The sequence below is a fragment of the Oncorhynchus mykiss genome, chromosome 11 (genome assembly GCF_013265735.2).
Source record: "Oncorhynchus mykiss isolate Arlee chromosome 11, USDA_OmykA_1.1, whole genome shotgun sequence".
Taxonomy (NCBI): Eukaryota; Metazoa; Chordata; class Actinopteri; order Salmoniformes; family Salmonidae; genus Oncorhynchus; species Oncorhynchus mykiss.
In genome coordinates this window covers 25,724,954-25,744,776 of record NC_048575.1, presented here as the reverse complement: position 1 = coordinate 25,744,776, position 19,823 = coordinate 25,724,954, and the positions used below count along the sequence as shown (strand labels likewise).

At 43.3% G+C, this 19,823-nt stretch overlaps 2 protein-coding genes across 2 annotated transcripts; one reads left to right on the top strand and one right to left on the bottom strand.

Annotated features, from left to right (window-relative positions):
• The first annotated feature begins 807 nt into the window (after positions 1–807).
• On the top strand, positions 808–4,870 carry LOC110535538 (gap junction delta-4 protein). Its single transcript, XM_021620594.2, has 2 exons — positions 808–1,312; positions 1,961–4,870. Exons 1-2 carry the CDS (start codon positions 1,249–1,251, stop codon positions 3,175–3,177), a joined length of 1,281 nt encoding a protein of 426 aa, XP_021476269.1. The 5' UTR covers positions 808–1,248; the 3' UTR covers positions 3,178–4,870.
• Positions 4,871–13,970: 9,100 nt separating this feature from the next.
• fzd8a (frizzled class receptor 8a) lies at positions 13,971–16,716 on the bottom strand. The gene has a single exon (XM_021620593.2). The coding sequence runs from the start codon at positions 16,260–16,262 to the stop codon at positions 14,511–14,513; it is 1,752 nt and encodes a 583-aa protein (XP_021476268.1). The 5' UTR covers positions 16,263–16,716; the 3' UTR covers positions 13,971–14,510.
• Between the last annotated feature and the right edge of the window lie 3,107 nt (positions 16,717–19,823).

Here is a 19,823-nt window from a genome sequence, read left to right as displayed (position 1 = left end):
ATAGGAAGCCGGTTCTAGATTAAATTTGGGATTGGAGATGCTTAATGTGAGTCTGGAAGGAGAGTTTACAGTCTAACCAGACACCCAGGTATTTGTAGTTGTCCACGTATTCTAAGTCAGAGCCGTCCAGAGTAGTGATGCTGGACGGGCGAGCAGGTGACTTTATGACTGCTTATTGCCTGGTATCTGCCAATGCTAATCAGCATAAATCTCCAGTCATTAATGGGGCAAGCCTAGACTGTACCCCATGCTATGTGTCCAGTAAAGATGTCCTTCTCTGAGAGGATGAAAGGATTTATGACAACAAGGCAACAATACAGGGGAATACCAATGTGGGCCTTCTTTCCCATGGCAACGGTTAAATCTTCCATCCTCGCTTTTCGTCTATCCTTTTATTTATTATAAATCATTTCAGTTTTTTTTTCTTCAAGTCTCACACAAAAGCCATTTTAAAACTTGCCATGAATTGTCCCGATTCAACACAATTCATCATTCACCATGGTATCCAGCCAACATGACAATGTGAAGAAGATGCCACATGGACCCTCGATGTCCTTGGCAGGGATATACATTGGGACTAGATTTGAAATGCTTTCCATTGTGCTTGAGAACTTAATACGGCAACTTTAATGAGTAATCCTGCAGCTTGTTATTCTCCTGGAAGGACACCCAGCCAGCCACCAAAATATCTCAGCAATGCCAGGATGGTGGACATGCCTCTCTTAACTGGTGGGTAAGAATAACCCTTACAATGGGGCTCACTCCCATCTCCTGTTCTGTTGTCTGAGGACAGTGGTCGCTGGGACAGGATAGACGTTGGGAAGAGACCAGTGGCAAGAAGGGACTGACGTTGGGCTGACGTCAGGCACGGTCGACTCCACGGACTCTGGAGGTGTACGGACTCTGGAGACTAAATTTGGGAAGATGTTCAGATTTGTATCTGTTGTGTTAGGATAAACTAGCCACCTATTCTATCTGATCACCTGGAGCTGACTGGCTGATGTAGATTCTAGAAGAGAGATTGTACTATTCTAAATGAAGAGAGATTCATCTGTTCGAACTGGACTTGAGTGTCTCGTTAATCTGCTCACCTGGAGGTCACTGGCTCCTGTGGAACCATTTTTGCCCTGGTTTGGAGGCGGGTTAGGGTGGACAGTGTCCTGGTGATCGAGGAGGAGAAGAGGCTCAGACAAGCCTGGAGGGCAACAGTGTGGCTTCAGAGGGCCTTCATCATCATCATCTGCTAACATGGGCAGACAGAGCGCTTCCGAGGTGGTCTTCATCTGTTTAAACCACAACATAACGCTTGTAGGTGAGTATCTTGTGGATCTTTCACTGAGCGGAATGCGGACTGGATTTGTCACTGTAAGAGATTGTCAATCAGAAAATATCAGAGAGAACATAAGTTTGCTTTGCATATATGATTATGTATGTTTAATGCAGTTCTGTCAATTCTGGAAGTTATATCCTTCCATTGGTTTGATTTGACATCTGACAAGGGCTTATTGAATAGATCATCAGAATGCCAATGTCTGTCAGCCTGTCTAAGCTCAAACTCAAGGTGAAAACTTTCCCCTATCTGTTAGGTATGAATGATTGACAAATGTTTGACCCATATAGGTAAAATAAGTGCAACTTACTAAACTCCCTGTCAGACAACATTCTGTTTGAAAGTTTTACATTTCGGGATATTTTCCATTTAGAATATATTGATATTCCACAAAATACCTAACAATTTTGATGAAAATATACAGGCAAGATATATTTTCTTGGTAAGCTTATTAACACATTTATTATTAGCAGTTAAAAATAATTTAAGACTTTACCAGTCCTGCAATATGAAATTAAATTAAACTACATGATTTCAACATATCTGTAATATTTATTGCAATATAAATAGCAAGTGTGAGTGGTTGTGACTAACTCTGACATTCTTTACTTCACCTCCACTGTCTTCCAGGGAAGATATGGTTGATCCTGATGATTTTACTGAGGATCCTGGTCCTGCTCTTTGCAGGATACCCCCTCTACCAAGATGAACAGGAACGCTTTGTGTGTAACACCATCCAGCCGGGCTGTGCTAACGTCTGCTACGACATCTTCGCTCCTATCTCTCTGTTCCGCTACTGGCTTGTTCAGCTGCTCGTTCTCTGTCTCCCGTACATCATCTTCGTTATCTACGTCATCCATAAAGTCACATCACGCCTCACCGTCGACACTACTGACCCCTCAGATAGAGTTAGAGCTGAACCGCTCTACCAGATCCAGCAGGAGTCATTCAGGAAGATGGCCCTGGCCAAGACAGCTCTCCAGGCTCAGCATGGCAGGAGTCAGTGCTTCACAGGAGCATACACCCTACATCTTCTGTTCAGGATACTGCTGGAGGCCGGGTTCGGGGTGGCCCACTACTACCTGTTTGGGTTCTACATCCCCAGGAGGTTCCTGTGCCAGCAGACTCCCTGCACCACTCAGGTAGACTGCTACATCTCCAGGCCCACGGAGAAGACTGTCATGCTTAACTTCATGCTGGGGGCCGGAGCCCTGTCGTTATTACTCAACTTGGCTGATCTCATCTGCGCCATCAAGCGCTCGGTGACGCAGAAGACCAAAAGGAAGATGTTGGTGGAGAAGATGTACGAGGAGGAGCAGTACTACCTCCCCTCCAGCGGGGGGAGCAGAGGTGTGGAGGCTAACATCCCTCTACTTCCCCAGAACCTGGTGGTGGAACCTATAACCTTCCGGAAGAGAGGGGCCAGTAAGTCCAGCACTGCTGACCAGGGAGCCTATCCCCATCTGGGGGAGGCTGAGAACACCTCTGCCCCTCGCTGTGGCTCTAGTTTCTCCTCGGGGCATCCAGGCGCCAACACCAATGGGAACAACCTCTACCCTGCAGCCCAGGAGGAGGGCCCCGAAGCAGAGGGGAGCGAGGTGGCTCTGTGCCCTGTAGAGCCCATCGGGACACCCAGGTCCATCAGGGTTTGCAAACGCAGTCGCCTCAAACCGCCCCCACCCCCACGACGGAACCTGTGCCCCCCAACGGCAACCGCTGCAGGCGTCCCACCAGGAACAGCGGTGTGCACCAGGAGAGTGGGTCAGTACACCCTGGTAGAGATGACAGCCTCGGACATGCAGTCCAACACCAGCGAGGGCCAGGAGAAGAGGTCTGAGTGGGTTTGATTGGACTGAGATGATGCGAGAGCTGCAGCTCTGAGGAGAGTGATTTTATTTATTTCCATGATGGAGACGTGAGAACCAGTGTTGGGGAAGCTACTCTGAAAATATAGTTTACGGAGTTAGCAATTACTTCACACTGAAATAACTCAATTAAGCTACACTAAAGCGACCCTTAAAAATATCATTAACTTGACTAAAGTTACTTTGAAGAAGTAGTTCACTACATCCAAACTACTTCATGATAAATCATATCTAAAAATGAAGTATCATAGACTACATATTGCAAGAACAGATCACTCTGGAGTCAGATAATAACACAAAAACAATGTTTCAAGTGAGAACTAGAAAGGTCTGATGCCAAAAAGAAAGGAAATGATTGCCTACTTAAATAGTTAACCACTACATGGCTAAAATGTAATACTAAAAACACACTGCCAAGATTTGAATGTAGTTCAACTACCACCGAGCTACTGTAAAGGGTAGTTACATTACTAGTTGAACTCAATGTAGTTCACTACTCCCAAACGCGGGTGAGAATGTCAGGATCAAACCCACCTGCCTCTGTGGGATGTGGTGACAGATTCTTATGTGGCTAATACAGCAGCAACTGTTGGAGAAATGAAATCCTTTAGGCCCATTGTGTGCTGTAAGACTGAAGTTCATTCTGACATTCAGACTACACTTTCACGCCAGGATAATTACATGAAATACGTGTCTGTCATTTCTATCTGACCATGTGAAAAATGCACATAGTTGTGCTGTTATTATACCATCAGTGCGTTGGCATAAACTGTATAATGTATATTCTTTTAGGATGACGCAGAGAGAAGATAATCCAGTCGTGGATACTGTCTTACTGCCAGGGACTCACTGCCTTGGTGCCTATCATTATAGCCGAGTGTCCTTCAGTAAAACCTTTAGTAAAAAGCTATAACTGTTCTGCCCACCTGTTCTCTCTGTCTACGTTAGATCCCCTATCACTGTCAGTAAACAAAGACAGGCCTTGACCTGTCCTGGCCCTGCCCCCAGCTAGGTCAAAGGTCAAAGATTACTGTAGAGCCTAGCTCTTAGCTCTGGGGTCAAGGTGGACATGTACATACAGCCTGCGGATGGAGTCGTGTTTTTGATGGACACAAGGTCAGGTGGTCGGGTCGAGTTAAAAGACAATGACCCTGTAAGGTGCTACTCCTCCAGGCCAGGGTCTTCAGTAGGGAATGATATACCAGACCTGTCATCAAATAATATTCAAAGTAATTTCAAATACTTTCTGTGCTTTATTGAGCTTGCCTGGCTTAATAGAACCAACAGAATAGTCCCAAAACTTCAAACCTTCTGCCTCTGGCATTTCAGGCAGGCTCAATGTATTTTACTTAGAATAGAATTTGAACCCAGGTCTGGAGGATATACTTCCCCTCAGATATGGCCCATCCACAGTTGGAATCTGCCACAGTTGGAATCTGTATTTATGGAGATAGATTGTCACTCTATTTCAAGGCCTCTGAGGGCTTCAGACATATACAGAGTCTGGAAATAGAGTGACGTGGTGCAGGGTGTAACTCAACTGGACACTACTAGAGCTGCATCCCAAATGGAACCCTACTCCCTATACTTAGAATGTTTTTATTTAACCTTTATTTAACTAGGCAGGTCAATATTATTTTCAACGATGGCCTACCTCGGCCAAACCCTCCCCTAACCCGGACGACGCTGGGCCAATTGTGCGCCGCCCTATGGGACTCCCGATCATGGCCGGTTGTGATAAGGCCCGGGATCAAACCAGGGTCTGTAGTGACTCCTCTAGCACTGAGATGCAGTGCCTTAGACCGCTGCGCCACTCGGGAGCCCTATATAGTGCACCACATTTGGCCAGAGCCCTATGGGGTAGGTTGAAAGTAGTGCACTAAATAGAAAATAGGTTTCCATTTGGGATGTAAACTTGATGTGGCCTACCTAGCTGCCTGCCCTTCAGTATGTCATTGTAGCGTTTGTTTCACCTCGACGGTCAGATTCATTTGTGAGAGTCGGTGTGTGCACGGTGCAGAGTGCCATTACTTGTGGCTGACTGTCAATCGTAGTATGTCATGAAAGAAACATTTGATTTATTTTTTCACGTTGTTAGAACCCTGTCAGAGCATGACTGTATAGTGTTTTATTAGCCTTTACCTTGGCTGACATGTCCTTTTGGTTTAAAATATTTTTTGTTGAGGTTATATTTCATTGTTTTGTTAAACAATCATTTCTTTTCTAGGGCAAAGAATCCAGCCGTCGTCATTGTGACTGTCAGATACAGGTCATAAGCACTTTATACGTATTTCTAAACATATCTAAACATGTATTTAACCAGTGACTAACCAACAAAGGATTGCACTGTATACCACTGCCCAGTTATAAATGATCCCCATAGATTGGGGTACAATCTGATTTGGCCATGGGGTGAACCTCTGTGTAAAGGGATAGCTCTTGATCTTGATTTGCCATTATGTCTCCTCCTATGGTCCCTTTGAAGGTGACAACAAAGCTGGCTCCTACCTCACTGAGTCTCTAACGACACTGTAATGTGAGTGAACTGAGCTCAGCGCCATAGGGCAATAAGCTCAACTCCTCTCTGGTGAGACGCTTGATGTCATCTGATCGGTCTTCATCTAGGGTACTTGTTGCAGATAAATGAGTTCTGTGAAACAGGATGTACAATTTATAAAAGTGTTTTATTTGTTTGTATTAGAGGCGAAACGGACGTTCAATTCCTTCTGTCTTCATCTACTTTTTGCAGGTATCTGATCAACTTCTTTGAGATACGACGCAACATTTTTAAAATCGTTTTTTTTTATTTTTTTTTATTAGCATGAAAGCAGGCATCCATTCCCCTCTGTTTCATTGGTGTTATGATTGGTTGGGTGAAATGGGTTTGGAGGCCATTCAATGCAATGAAAAGAGTCTGTGAAGTGACTACTGCAGGTGATTTTGGGTCTCTACCGATGACTGTTTATTACTGTGCTATAACTACTTTATTGTCCAGCCACATTCTTTCAACAATTGATTTCATAATATTTGTTCCATTATCTGTTTGCCATGGTCAACTGAAGAGCTATGCCCTGGCCTAGTATTTGTATCTTAGTGTTTACACTGAAAGTCAGCTGACAAAAGTTTATTAGAAATATCAAAACATGAGGTATCCTTTACTGAAATAAGGTCTGTGAAAGAATGGAATAATGTTGTTTTTTTAAGACTAGATATAGAATTTGTTTGGATGTTTTCTTGTAACACCCCACTGCCCCCCAGTGGTATGAACCATTAAGTATTTTTTTCATTTACAATCATACCCATTTGATATCTACCCACCTCATAATACTATATTTATGATGATAAATATCAATGTTTATATAAATGTATATTTATATTTCATGAACTCTATGGGTTCAGTTCATTCAGTCTGAGTGAATGTGAGACAGTGCTGCGTTGATAGGTGATCAAAGCCTTTCTTCCTCAGCTTTCAGATTCAGAGTATATCTATCTATATATATATATATATATACTGCTCAAAAAAATAAAGGGAACACTAAAATTACAAAATACTTTTTTCTTTACATAGTTGAATGTGCTGACAACAAAATCACACAAAAATGATCAATGGAAATCAAATGTATCAACCCATGGAGGTCTGGATTTGGAGTCACACTCAAAATTAAAGTGGAAAACCACACTACAGGCTGATCCAACTTTGATGTAATGTCCTTAAAACAAGTCAAAATAAGGTAGTAGTGTGTGTGGCCTCCACGTGCCTGTATGACCTCCCTACAATACCTGGGCATGCTCCTGATGAGGTGGCGGATGGTCTCCTGAGGGATCTCCTCCCAGACCTGGACTAAAGCATCCGCCAACTCCTGGACAGTCTGTGGTGCAACGTGGCGTTGGTGGATGGAGCGAGAGATGATGACCCAGATGTGCTCAATTGGATTCAGGTCTGGGGAATGGGCGGGCCAGTCCATAGCATCAATGCCTTCCTCTTGCAGGAACTGCTGACACACTCCAGCCACATGAGGTCTAGCATTGTCTTGCATTAGGAGGAACCCAGGGCCAACCGCACCAGCATATGGTCTCACAAGGGGTCTGAGGATCTCATCTCATCTGAGGATCTCATCTGCGGCCCTATATATATATATATATATATATATATATACAGTACGTGTCGACAGTTTGGACATACCTATTCATTCAAGGGTTTTTATTTATTTGTACTATTTCCTACTGAGGTAGCCGCCATGCTAGTTAACTGTGCCTTGAATTCTAAATAAATCACTGACAGTGTCACCAGAAAAGCATCATCACACCACCTCCTCCATACTTCACTGTGGGAACCACACAAGCGTAGATCATCCGTTCACCTACTCTGCGTCTCAAAGACACTGCAGTTGGAACCAAAAATCTCAACGGACAGATTTCCACCGTTCTAATGTCAATTGCTTGTGTTTCTTGGAACAAGCAAGTCTGTTCTTCTTATTGGTGTCCTTTAATAGTGGTTTCTTTGCAGCAATTGGACCATGAAGGCTTGACTCACGCAGTGTCCTCTTAACAGTTGATGTTGAGATGTGTCTGTTACTTGAACTCTGTGAAGCATTTATTTGGGCTGCAATCTGAGGTGCAGTTAACTCTAATGAACTAATCCTTTTCAGCAGAGGTAACTCTGGGTCTTCTTTTCCTGTGGCGGTACTCGTGAGAGCCAGCTTCATCATATCGCTTAATGGTTTTTGCTTCTGCACTTGAAGAAACTTTCAAAGTTCTTGAAATTATCCGGATTGACTGACCTTCATGTTTTACTAATCCTTTGTAAACTTCTGGAAAAAATTGTGATTGACCAGATACAATGCTATTTCACAGTAAACAAATTGACAACAGAATGTCAGCATGCTTATAGGGAAGGACACTCAACAAGTACAACACTTATACAAGTGACTGATGATTGGCTGAGAGAAATTGATGATAAAATAATTGTGGGGGCTGTCTTGTTAGACTTCAGTGCAGCTTTTGACACGATCGATCATAGTCTGCGGCTGAAAAAACGTATGTGTTATGGCTTTACACCCCCTGCAATAATGTGGATAAAGAGTTACTTGTCTAACAGAACACAGAGTGTGTTCTTTAATGGAAGCCTCTCAAATATAATCCAGTTAGAATAAGGAATTCCCCAGGGTAGCTGTTTAGGCCCCTTGCTTTTTTAAATTTTTACTAACGCATGCCACTAACTTTGAGTAAAGCCAGAGTGTCTATGTATGCGGATGACTCAACACTATACACGTCAGCTACTACAGTGACTGAAATGACTGCAACACTCAACAAAGAGCTGCAGTTAGTTTCAGAGTGGGAGGCAAGGAATAAATTAGCCCTAAATATTTCTAAAACTAAAAGCGTTGTATTTGGAACTAAACACTCACTAAACCCTAAATCTCAACTAAATCTTATAATAAATAATGTGGAAAGTGAGTAAGTTGAGATGACTAAACTGCTTGGAGTAACCCTAGATTGTAAACTGTCATGGTCAAAACATATTGATGCAGTAGTAGCTAAGATGGGGAGAAGTTTGTCTATAATAAAGCAATGCGCTGCCTTCTTAACAACACTATCAACAAGGCAGGTCCTACAGGCCCTAGTTTTGTCACACCTTGACTACTGTTCAGTCGTGTGGTCAGGTACAAAATAAAAGGAAAATTGCAATTGGCTCAGAACAGGGCAGCACGGCTGGTCCTTGGATGTACACAGAGAGCTAATATTAATAATATGCATGTCAATCTCTCCTGGCTGAAACTTTTATTTATGAGCGCTATTGGCATGTTGAATGCACGGAGATGTCTGTCTGGAATACTTGCACACAGCTCGAAAACCCGTGCAGACCCCACAAGACATGCCACAAGAGGTCTCTTCACAGTCCCCAAGTCCAGAACAGACTATGGGAGGCACACAGTACTACATAGAGCCATGACTACATGGAACTCTCTTACACATCAAGTAACTCATGCCAGCAGTAAAATTAGATTTAAAAAAACTGATTAAGGCCTCTCGGGTGGCGCAGTGGTTAAGGGCCACCAGAGACTCTGTGCTGTGCCACCAGAGACTCTGGGTTCTTGCCCAGGCTCTGTCGCAACCGGCCGCGACCGGGAGGTCCGTGGGGCGACGCACAATTGGCCTAGCATCGTCCGGGTTAGGGAGGGTATGGCCGGTAGGGATATCCTTGTCTCATAGCGCACCAGCGACTCCTGTGGCGGGCCGGGTGCAGTGCACGCTAATCGAGGTCGCCAGGTGCACGGTGTTGTCTCCGACACATTGGTGCGGCTGGCTTCTGGGTTGGATGCGCGCTGTGTTAATAAGAAGCAGTGCGGCTTGGTTGGCTTGTGTATCGGAGGACGCATGACTTTTGACCTTCGTCTCTCCCAAGCCCGTACGGGAGTTGTAGGGATGAGACAAGATAGTAGCTACTAACAATTGGATACCACGAAAAAGGGGGTAAAAATTCAACAACAACAAAAATATATTTTAAAAAATACAAATTTTAAAATAAAAAAAACTGGTTAAAAAAACACCTTATGGAACAGCGGGGACTGTGAAGCAACACAAACATTGGTGCAGACACATGCATACACACACACACGATAACATATGCACTATGCATACACATGGATTTAGTACTGTAGATATGTGGTAGTGGTGGAATAGGGGCCTGAGGGCACACAGTGCATGTAGTGCATGTATTGTGAATGGATTGTAATTTGTTCTTAAATTGTATAAACTGTCCAGGAAGAGTAGAGTAATTGGGTTCCATAATAAATACAAATACAAATGATGAGGTCATTTTTCTTTGCTTATTTGAGCTGCTCTTGCCATAATATGGACTGGGTCTCTTACCAAATAGGACTACATGATTCCATATGTGTTATTTCGTAGTTCTGATGTCTTCACTATTATTCTACAATAAAGAAAATAGTTTTAAAAAATATATAAAAAATACCTTGAATGAATAGGTGTGTCAACTTTTGACTGGTACTGTATACATGAACACTTGGCCATACGGTCTGTTCACAGTTAGGCATCCCCCTGCAAGATGGTATGAGATGTATTCTCCATGTAGCATGTCTCCCCTCCTGAATATTGTAGTGGTCCGACTATAAACTGTCCTTTGTGGAAGAACGTCTGGGAAATAGCTCAGTCCTTTAGATAAAAGGATAACTTTTCCTTTTGTGTGTGTGTCAGTCACAGGGGGACCGAGGGAAAGGAGCACTGTGTTCCTCCTTGCCGTGTGGGGGACAAGGGGGTTGCATGGGAACTCTTGAGAGGCAGGATGTTGTACAGACCATTCTCCCTCTGCAGGGTCATTGTTGTCATGCTAACATGACATCTTTGTCACACACAATAACAGTTCTGGCTCTGCTGACACCTGTCCTTAAGTTAGAGAGGTACTAAAACGGCAAACTTCTTAGTTGGACTGTCGGACCACTTGTCAAGTGGTCTTTGAAGTTTAAATCGCTTAATTGGATCAGAGGATACTTTGAAAAAAGGATGTGTCACAAAGATAGAATTTCCCATTTGGGAAAACAAACTGGGTGTGGCAGGTGGTAGAGTCAGGTGTGGGGGAAGCCTGTCTTCTAGTATGTTTCAAAATCATAAAGCAACTTTAATCCCAAGCCCAACTGTAACCGTTTCTGTGACGTTTATTTCCCTCGTGGTGTAACTCCAAAATCTGAGAGAACACAGATGTCGCTGAGCTCTTTATTTCTCAACATCTGCGTTTTGAACAGGCCTGTTGGGAATATGAGCATAAAACCAGTCTACGGGGTCATGAACCCTCCCACTCCATATGAGCAAGTCACAGAGCACAAGGGTCAGGGCATGCTCTATCTCATACAGTAGATGTAGTCATACACTCGGATACACAGCTGTGGGGTCTTTTTATTAAGTTGTAAATGTTGTCGTCTTCACTGTAAATGGAAGGGACAGGGCGGCAGGTAGCCTAGCGGTTAAGAGCATTGAGCCAGTAACCGAAAGGTTGCTGGTTCAAATCCCTGAGCCGACTAGGTGAAATATCTGTCTGTGCCCTTGAGCAAGGCGCTTAACCTTAATTGCTCCTATACGTCGCTCAGGATAAATGTTTGCTAAATGACCAAAAAAATATATATAATTTAAAAAAATATCCAAATGAGTATTCAACAAAGCTGTGGTATAGTCACAGATCACTGTGGTGAAATATTAATCAAATACCTAATTACATTTGTGTCCCTTTTACTCTTTTGTGATTTTCGCACACCACAACGTGTTGTTTGGGGTTGGTGACATATAGGCTGATTATAGCCAAGAGAACCGTTTTGATTTCTGGCTAGCAAATTTATCTGAGGTTGGTGTCAGAGTTGCTGTGTGTCCTCCATCCTCACTAAGGCTTTGTACTAATGTATAGGCCTACTCCACATCTCACCTCACGCACTAGGAGATGAAAAGGCTGTGTGTGTGCGTGCGCATGCTTGCGCTCGCGATCGATGGCGTTTAATAAGCATAACCTGGCTCTGACCCTCTGCAGTCCTCTGTGTTGCTCCTTCATCAAACACTGTGATTAATATTTAATGGCCTAGCCATGTCAGAATGCATGCATCTCTTAACACGTACGGCAGAAAAAGGAACAACATAAAGGCTACGAATGCTTCGCTTCACTGCAGCCACTGATTAGGAAATCAGACAAGTCAATCGCTGCAATGCAATGGGAGGTTGTTTCTTGCCTCGCTGCACAAAGCTAGAGGATTCAAGATGAGTTCTTTAATCTTGTTGGTGATGATTTCACTCTGTTAATAGTTGATATTAGGTGGAAGGCTAGCTACCTTCTTCTCTGTCTGATACCACAGTGGTGATACATTGTAGGCTATTTACACTGTATATAGATTTTTTTTTATTGACTGTATGTTTGTTTGTTCCACGTGTTGTTGCTTGTGTCGCACTGCTTTGCTTTATCTTGGCCAGGTCGCAGTTGTAAAGGAGAACTTGTTCTCTACTGGCTCACCTGGTTAAATAAAGGTGAAATAAAATAAAAATAAATGTGCCTATTATTCTGAGTAGAACACCAAGGTTATTTCCACAAAAAACACATGCATGCTTTAATAAATACAGATTTGAAATGGATTCCGGTAGCAATCCAATGTGTGAAGAAAAGTGTCATCTCAGAAAACAAAAGGGAACTATATGGAATCGGTAATTTGGCTTTCAGCAACCAGAGCCCAGTGTGTACGGGTCATAAGGTCAGAGTGGACAGCCATTTGAAATGTTGGAGTCACTTCTGATTACGATGTGAAGCTCATCTTAACGACACTCCCAGGGAGTCGCAGGGTTCAGCTTTTACTTTCTTAGATAACATCCCCAGATTTGGGTTACGATCCTCTTAAGAAACAGACGGCTCTCAGGTAATTACATTTTGTGACAATCAGCCAAGCCAGGGCTTGCCCCGTTGCCCTGAACCGCCCGCTTGCTCAATAGACGTGCGTGTTAAGAGGAAATCAGATGCACAGCTTTCTTTTTACCACTAGGTGGGAGTATGAAATCATGCCTGCGTCAACAAGGAGTGGTTTTTAAATTAAACCTAAATTACCTCTGCAGGGTAAGTTTGGCCAACTTCATGTGCGTAAAGTTGCTAGTAACACAAATGAATAACTGTTTCCTCAAAGCTGATAGTTGAAGCTCCAGGTCAGAGCACAGGTAAATGAAAACAAAAAGTGTCATAACTTTGTAATAACAGTGTTATAGCTGTAGGCTTAGTTGTTAGTTAAGAGGCCTATCTTCATTCCAGACATTCTGTTATGGACACACCTCATTTAGGTCCAGTGTTTTGACTCACAGAAGTTCGCTTTAAAACGCTCTCAATTGACATCTCTGTCCATTGCATGGATCTTCATCCAAATAACGCTTAGCCGGGCCACAAAACACACAAGAGCCTTGAAAAATACCTCAAACATAAGAGGATCACAGTCACATTTGACATTTTGCTGAAAAGAAATTGCACCTTTTATGTGGGGTTATATTGTATCATCTCATGCCAATGCATTGGGTTTACTTGGACACAAAGATACATTTGCTGCAAAAACGTCTGTCCCGGGGAGTCCTAAGATGTGACATGATGTGAACAGACCAGCTGTGGAGCATTCACTGCCATTTCAATATCATGTCAAAACCCTACGGTCTTCATAATAGGCTACATAGAGAGTTGAGACAGAGATGTTTTGATTCAGCTTTATAAAATGGGAAGAGTTGCAGCTTCAGCAGCTCTGCTCTGACAAAAACCGAAGCGAGAGAGGAGCCCTAAAGTTCTTTTAATTCAATAACGGCGTCCATCAAAGCAACAACAGCCGCGCAAATTGGACATTAGGGGATCCTTGGCGCATCTGAGGGACACTTCTAACTACATGTCACCTTTATCCTCTGCCATTAAAAAAGTGAGATCAAAGTCTCCGACAGATGAAAAGAACCCATTCCCTACATTTAAACTCTATTCAACTTGGTCCTCTTTTAATCAATTAAGTAGCGGGCCTTTGCAAGCATGTGAAGAGTTTGAACCCTTATGGAGAGGGGATGCTTCAACTCAACCCCTGCCTCTAATTACGAGGCCGATGGTTAAAAGGGTTCTCTTTGCTGCTCAGATTCACAAAAGCATCTATTACAGCGGTCTTCAACATGGTGACTGACTGACCGCAAGGAACCACCAAGTACTGAGTACCAGGAGGGAGTGATTTGTAGAAGAATCAAATAGCTTTAGAAAAGTTACACAGAAGTTTTACATTTATCAAAATGTTTATTTTTATTGTCAAAATAAAAGTCAGATTTGCTTTTTTACAAAGAGACATCTTCTACACTTTATACACATTTACAATAGCTTATACATTTTCTTTTATACAGAATTTACAAGTTTGTACATAACCATTATATAAATACATCTTTATAATTAAAAAAATGACACATATAATATTTGGGCACTATTAAGGCTTAATTTAAACCATCTTTGATATTGTTCTGATTGATTTATACAATTATATCTGACTGGCACTATGTTAAGGTTATCAATCAGTCCTTATAGGGTTATGAACTAAATGTTTATTTGCGTAAAAAGAAAGAACACATAATGCCCATGTGCCCAGAAATGCCAGTCTGCTCGTTCTATACATATGAATGGGTAGGAATGAACTCTTGTTAATGCCAGGTAGGCTACAATGTTATAACCAGTTCTTCAACAGTATGTTAAAATGCTAACTGGTATAAAAAAAAGAGTGCTAGCCAAGCTCCGGAACAATTAGCCCATTAGTCCATCCATGGGTTTCTCTTCAAACCTGTGACAATGGCATCTGCTTTGGGCAAGATACAGAGCTGGCAGTACCCGATCTCCAGGTTAGTCCTGTGCTCACGTCACTGTACATTGAGCCACTGGTGCCTTTGCTACCCCAACAGCAGCGCGTGCAGAAGGTCCTCCATGATTCCAGGGTCTTCCCCGACCATATCCACACGCCGGACGTGATGCCCACCAGAAGGCACATAAAGTACTTCAACATGAAGACAGCATAGTCTGGCTTGTTCAGTTCATGCTCCGACAGACAGGAGCAGTTGTGGGTGATCTCCCAACTCTGTCTGTTGTGCTGCTCGTAGAAGTAACAGGCCACTATAATAGTGGCAGGTACGGTGTACAACACGGTGAATATCCCTATCCTTATCATCAACTTCTCCAGCTTGTCTGTTTTGGTGCCACCCTGTTTGATCACGCTGCGTATCCTGAACAGGGACACAAACCCGGCCAGGAGGAACATAGTGCCGATAAATAAATATATGACCAGGGGGGCCAACACGAATCCTCTCAGATTGTCCAAGTTTTGATTGCCAACGTAGCAGATTCCAGCCACTGAGTCCCCGTCCACAGAGCTGAGGGCCAACACAGCAATAGATTTCATACTAGGGATAAGCCAAGCAGCCAGGTGAAAATATTGGGAGTAACTGGCTATGGCTTCGTTTCCCCATTTCATCCCAGCAGCCAGGAACCATGTCAAAGAGAGAATGACCCACCAGATAGAACTGGCCATGCCGAAGAAATAAATCAAAAGAAACACAACAGTACAGAGTGCAGGGCCAGTGGTCTCATAGTGAATGTGTTCCACGTCATACTCCCGGTTGCAGGCCACCTTTTCATGTCCAGCGATTAGTCTGACGATATACCCGATGGAAACAAACATGTAACAGGCAGAGAGGAAAATAATGGGTCTCTCTGGGTACTTGAACCGCTCCATGTCTATGAGAAAAGTGGCAACCGTTGCGAACGTGGACACAAAACATAACACGGACCACAGACCTATCCAGAACGCGGTAAACGTTCTCTCGTCTTGCGTAAAATAGGGGTTATGGCAGGGCATGGCGCAGTTTAAAAGCTGCCCGGTCTTCACCCGGTTGTAGAGGTGATGCCGGTCAGTGTTTACCGGGACCATGGGCGAAAGACACTTGCACTGCGGCTCGCAGGGAGCCGGAGGTTTGTATTTACCGGGAACACCGGGTCGATTGTGTCCTTTGTTGTTTTTATTAGGGTTAAACGCCTTACCCGGATAGTTGGTAGGCTTAGAAAGGACCGGTGATACTGTGGTCGAGTGAGTCCTATTGTAGTCCATACATAACATCTCCGGATTGCCTTGAACCGGTAGCGAGTCACATTTCATTCTGTCTGGCCAGGGAAAACCATACTGCCTCATAAGAGGCGCGCAGCCTGCCTTCGCTCTCTCGCAGACGCTCCGGCACGGTGGCAGTGGTTTCTTATAGTCCTCTAGGCAAATAGGAGTGTACATGCTGCAGAGAAAGAACTTGAGGTCCGGCGAGCACTGGATTTCAACCAGAGGCCAGAACTGGTGTACCTCCAAACCCGCCTCGTCCTGGGTGTCGTGATTGAACTGGTTGGGCATGTAGGTATAGTTGTAGCCGATCCCCTTGCACAGAGGCACGGCAATCTCTTGGCAGGTGATCTCCTTCGCCGTGGTGCCGCTGGATCTCGGTAAAATAGCAAGTGCGAGAAGCAGGTATATCCCCGACAGGTAGCACTCCATCCTTTATCGGATCCCTCTCCTCTGTTGATAAAACAGCAGTACAGTAGTCCTCCTCTGCCTGCTCCTGTCTCTTGCCAGAGCCTGCGCAGTCTAATTAGATCGTGTACAGTGAACCCATCTCGCTTACTCTTTTGGCACGGAGTTGCAAGCAATTTGCAAACCGTGTATACTTTCAGAGGAGGAGCGGGAGGAGAAATTATAGCCTTCAGGCGAGCAGGAGCAGTCAAGATGGCTGAGGACTGAGGAGAAGCGAGAGATGCAGAACACCCGGCTTTATTCCCTTGTAAAAAAAAAAAGGGTGCTATGGTTATCCTGTAGCTTATCCTCGACCAGGCCTCTTTCCCCTGAATTGGTTTGCATGCTCCGTTTAAAACGATTATAGAAGTTTAAAAATCGTGGCTACTGTTTCTCGAAAAGCAGTGGCTACATTCGTTGTGTGTGCTCTATGTTCTATTGCCCATACAATTCGTTGTGCCACGGACGCCACGTTCAGTATTTATATTGGAGACGTGAAGTCCTCCCCCCATGCTCCGTTGACAAATCAGACAGCAGGGGCGGGACTTTGGGATAAGTCAATCAAGTTTTCTCTGAGCGTTTTGTTTGATAGCCTTAGTTTGTTTTTCAGTTGCCTACGGTAATGTTTGACCAATTCCATTAGAAATGCGACGAAGTGTTCGTGTAACACAAGGCGTAAAGGGAGGTGAATAGGTTTACCAGGTGTAGAATAGCAATACCATAATAGTAACACAGTAATAACACAATATTGATCACATTTATATAGGCTACTGTAATTTGAAAAGTAGCCAGTAGCCACACTAAAAGTGAAAATGCACAAGGTATTTTCATTTTATACCTTTGTCAATTTTCAGTTAAAAAGAAAATCACTTGACACTGATAAAAATACGATGTTCAACAGAATTAAAATACCACTACGACCCATAATGGAATGGGAGCTCTTCTTTAGCAGGTTCATTTGCGCATGATAGGGCTGCCCAGGGGGTTGTTTGTCTGTGAGAAAGGGGTATTTATTGATTAATTGAGGTGCTGATGTTTTGTTTAGCGGTTGTATAGGGCTCACGCAGGGGGGGTAATTGCGTGAACGCCAAGAACAAGCACCACAGTTTGTAAAACACTGGCAGAGCACAACGTACCCCCTGCTTCCAACTAGTCCAGTCCAGTTTACTCTTTGTAAAGTGATGGTGTAGTTTGCTTAAATTAACTTACAGCCTACTGCAATAAACAATTACGACTTTGTTTCATGACAATTCAGTTTTTCGACATAAGCTACCCTGATTAGTGTCTAGCTTTGTTTAGGCAATACATTAATTAAACATTATATGTTAATGTGACAAACAATGGATAAATCAATGTATTTTTACAAAACATATTAAAGGTGTAATATGTTTATAAATAGCCAATGACTCGCCTGCCTTAGCCATATAGCCTACTCCTGGCGCCGTCCTTTAGTATCTATTAGTATTGAATGCTTGCAGAACTAAAAACAAAGCCTGTTAATGGTTAAAGGCTGACAACAGGTGTTTGGTTTCTGAACAGACCATTATAAAACACACTAGCAGAGAGCGAGCAGATGACTATCAGAATCACTTACACTGTGATAGGGTATTACTGCTGAACACATATTAATTAACATGGAAATGGGGGCTATGTGTGTTCCCTCCATCCACCAACTGGACCCTCACCACTCTGGCCCAGGATTTCATCCCAAATGGCCCCCGACTCCCTTTATAGTGCGCTACTTTTGACCAATGCCCTACAGGACCTGGCCAAACGTAGTGCACTGTAGAGGGAATAGGGTGCCATTTGATACAACCCACATCCGCAGACTAAATCCAGAGTTGGGTTACTCACAGCTCCAGCATTCCAGGTTTGAAAGGGTAGAAATTTGATTACTGCATCTGTTCAGAACTTTATTATTTTCAATTCACTACTGAGACTCTCGGGTGGTGTGGTTGGGTTCCAAAGGGACTTCAATGCTTCCCTTATTCCTTTATACTGCACTTCCCGCATTTGTGCTCAAAGACCCAGCGTGGCAGACCCAGTGTAGAAGAGCAGAGCCCCTGTCTGAGGGGACACAGAAAGCATTCTGTTACCTAGATATGCAACCTCTGAAGATATTTTTTTTTTATGTGGCCTGCATTTGGCTGTAAGTGTTTGATAAGCTATAAACAATGTTAAAGCCAAGTCAACTCAAATTGCACATGTTGACCTACAACTAGAGTAATATTAAACACAACGTTTGTTTACACATAAGTCAAATGTGGTATCTTGTCGCATTACGTGATGTTTAACAAGGATGATGTAAGGATCAGTGTATTTTATTCTCCCGTTATCATGTCCAAGAATTATGCCAGAGCTTGGGACTATAAGGTATTTTTGTCAAAAATAAGTTATTGATATAGCCTTGTTCTGTTCAATGTTCTCAAAAGAATATAAGATAAAAAGAACTGACATCATTCAAACCAATGAGGGTTCAGAACTTTCAAGCCAATTATCTCAGAATCATATTTTTGCAGATGGAACCTTATAGTCCCAAGAACTCGAAGGAACGATTGAAGCAGAAAAGTAGTGGCGTTAAGGTTGAGTAGTATTGTGTTTGGGTTGGAGCCAGGTCTTTGTCATGTGAGGGAGTTTTCACATGCAGCAGACACACTAATCTAATAAAATAAACACACTTTAATTCATCAGTCTGCCTGTGTGTGTAGAGAGATGGTACCTATGTTCTTTAAAGACATAGTGTGACTGGGATTAGATCTGGTTTACTATATGAGATAAGAACAGTGTAAATGGGTGTTTACCTTTGATTAGGCTCAGAGGCAGAACAATACCAACCAGACGTGTGCGTGTGTGTGTGTGTGTGTGTGTGTGTGTGTATGTGTGTGTGTGTGTGTGTGTGTTGGAGGAGAGATACCCATTACTCTTCCAGTAGCGCCAATAAACACCAATGATTGAGATGTGTGAAAACACACACACACACACACACACACACACACACACACACACACACACACACACACACACACACACACACACACACACACACTATAACAATAAGGAGGGAGGAGGAGGGAAGGCATGGTCGAATAGGCGTGAGGGGAGACAGTGTGTTGTTGCCACTGTACTCAATCTGTTCCAACAACAGGTAATGATTCACTGTGTGGTAAAGGGTTCAGTCCTGATTTACAACCCAGACTGAGACACAGAGTTACTCAGTGTCAGGGAGCATGTGAAAATTGCCCCTATAAGACCTAGTCAACCAAAATACAAGTGAACTCATTAAACTAATGAATGTGTTGACCCAAGCAGTTTTTTCTTCACATTGAAAATAAGACAATTTGTGTGCGTGTGCGTGTTGTATGTGTTTGTGTGTGTGTGTGCATTGACTTAACCCAGAGATGGTGGGAATGATACGGTAATACAACTTTATCTTGTAAAGGGCTAAGCACTCAGACAGAGAGATGCTAGCACAATCTACCAAACACAATTCCAAGAACCTATGCGGCATTTAGCAGACTCGTGCTAAACCAGCAGTGCTTGTTAAGT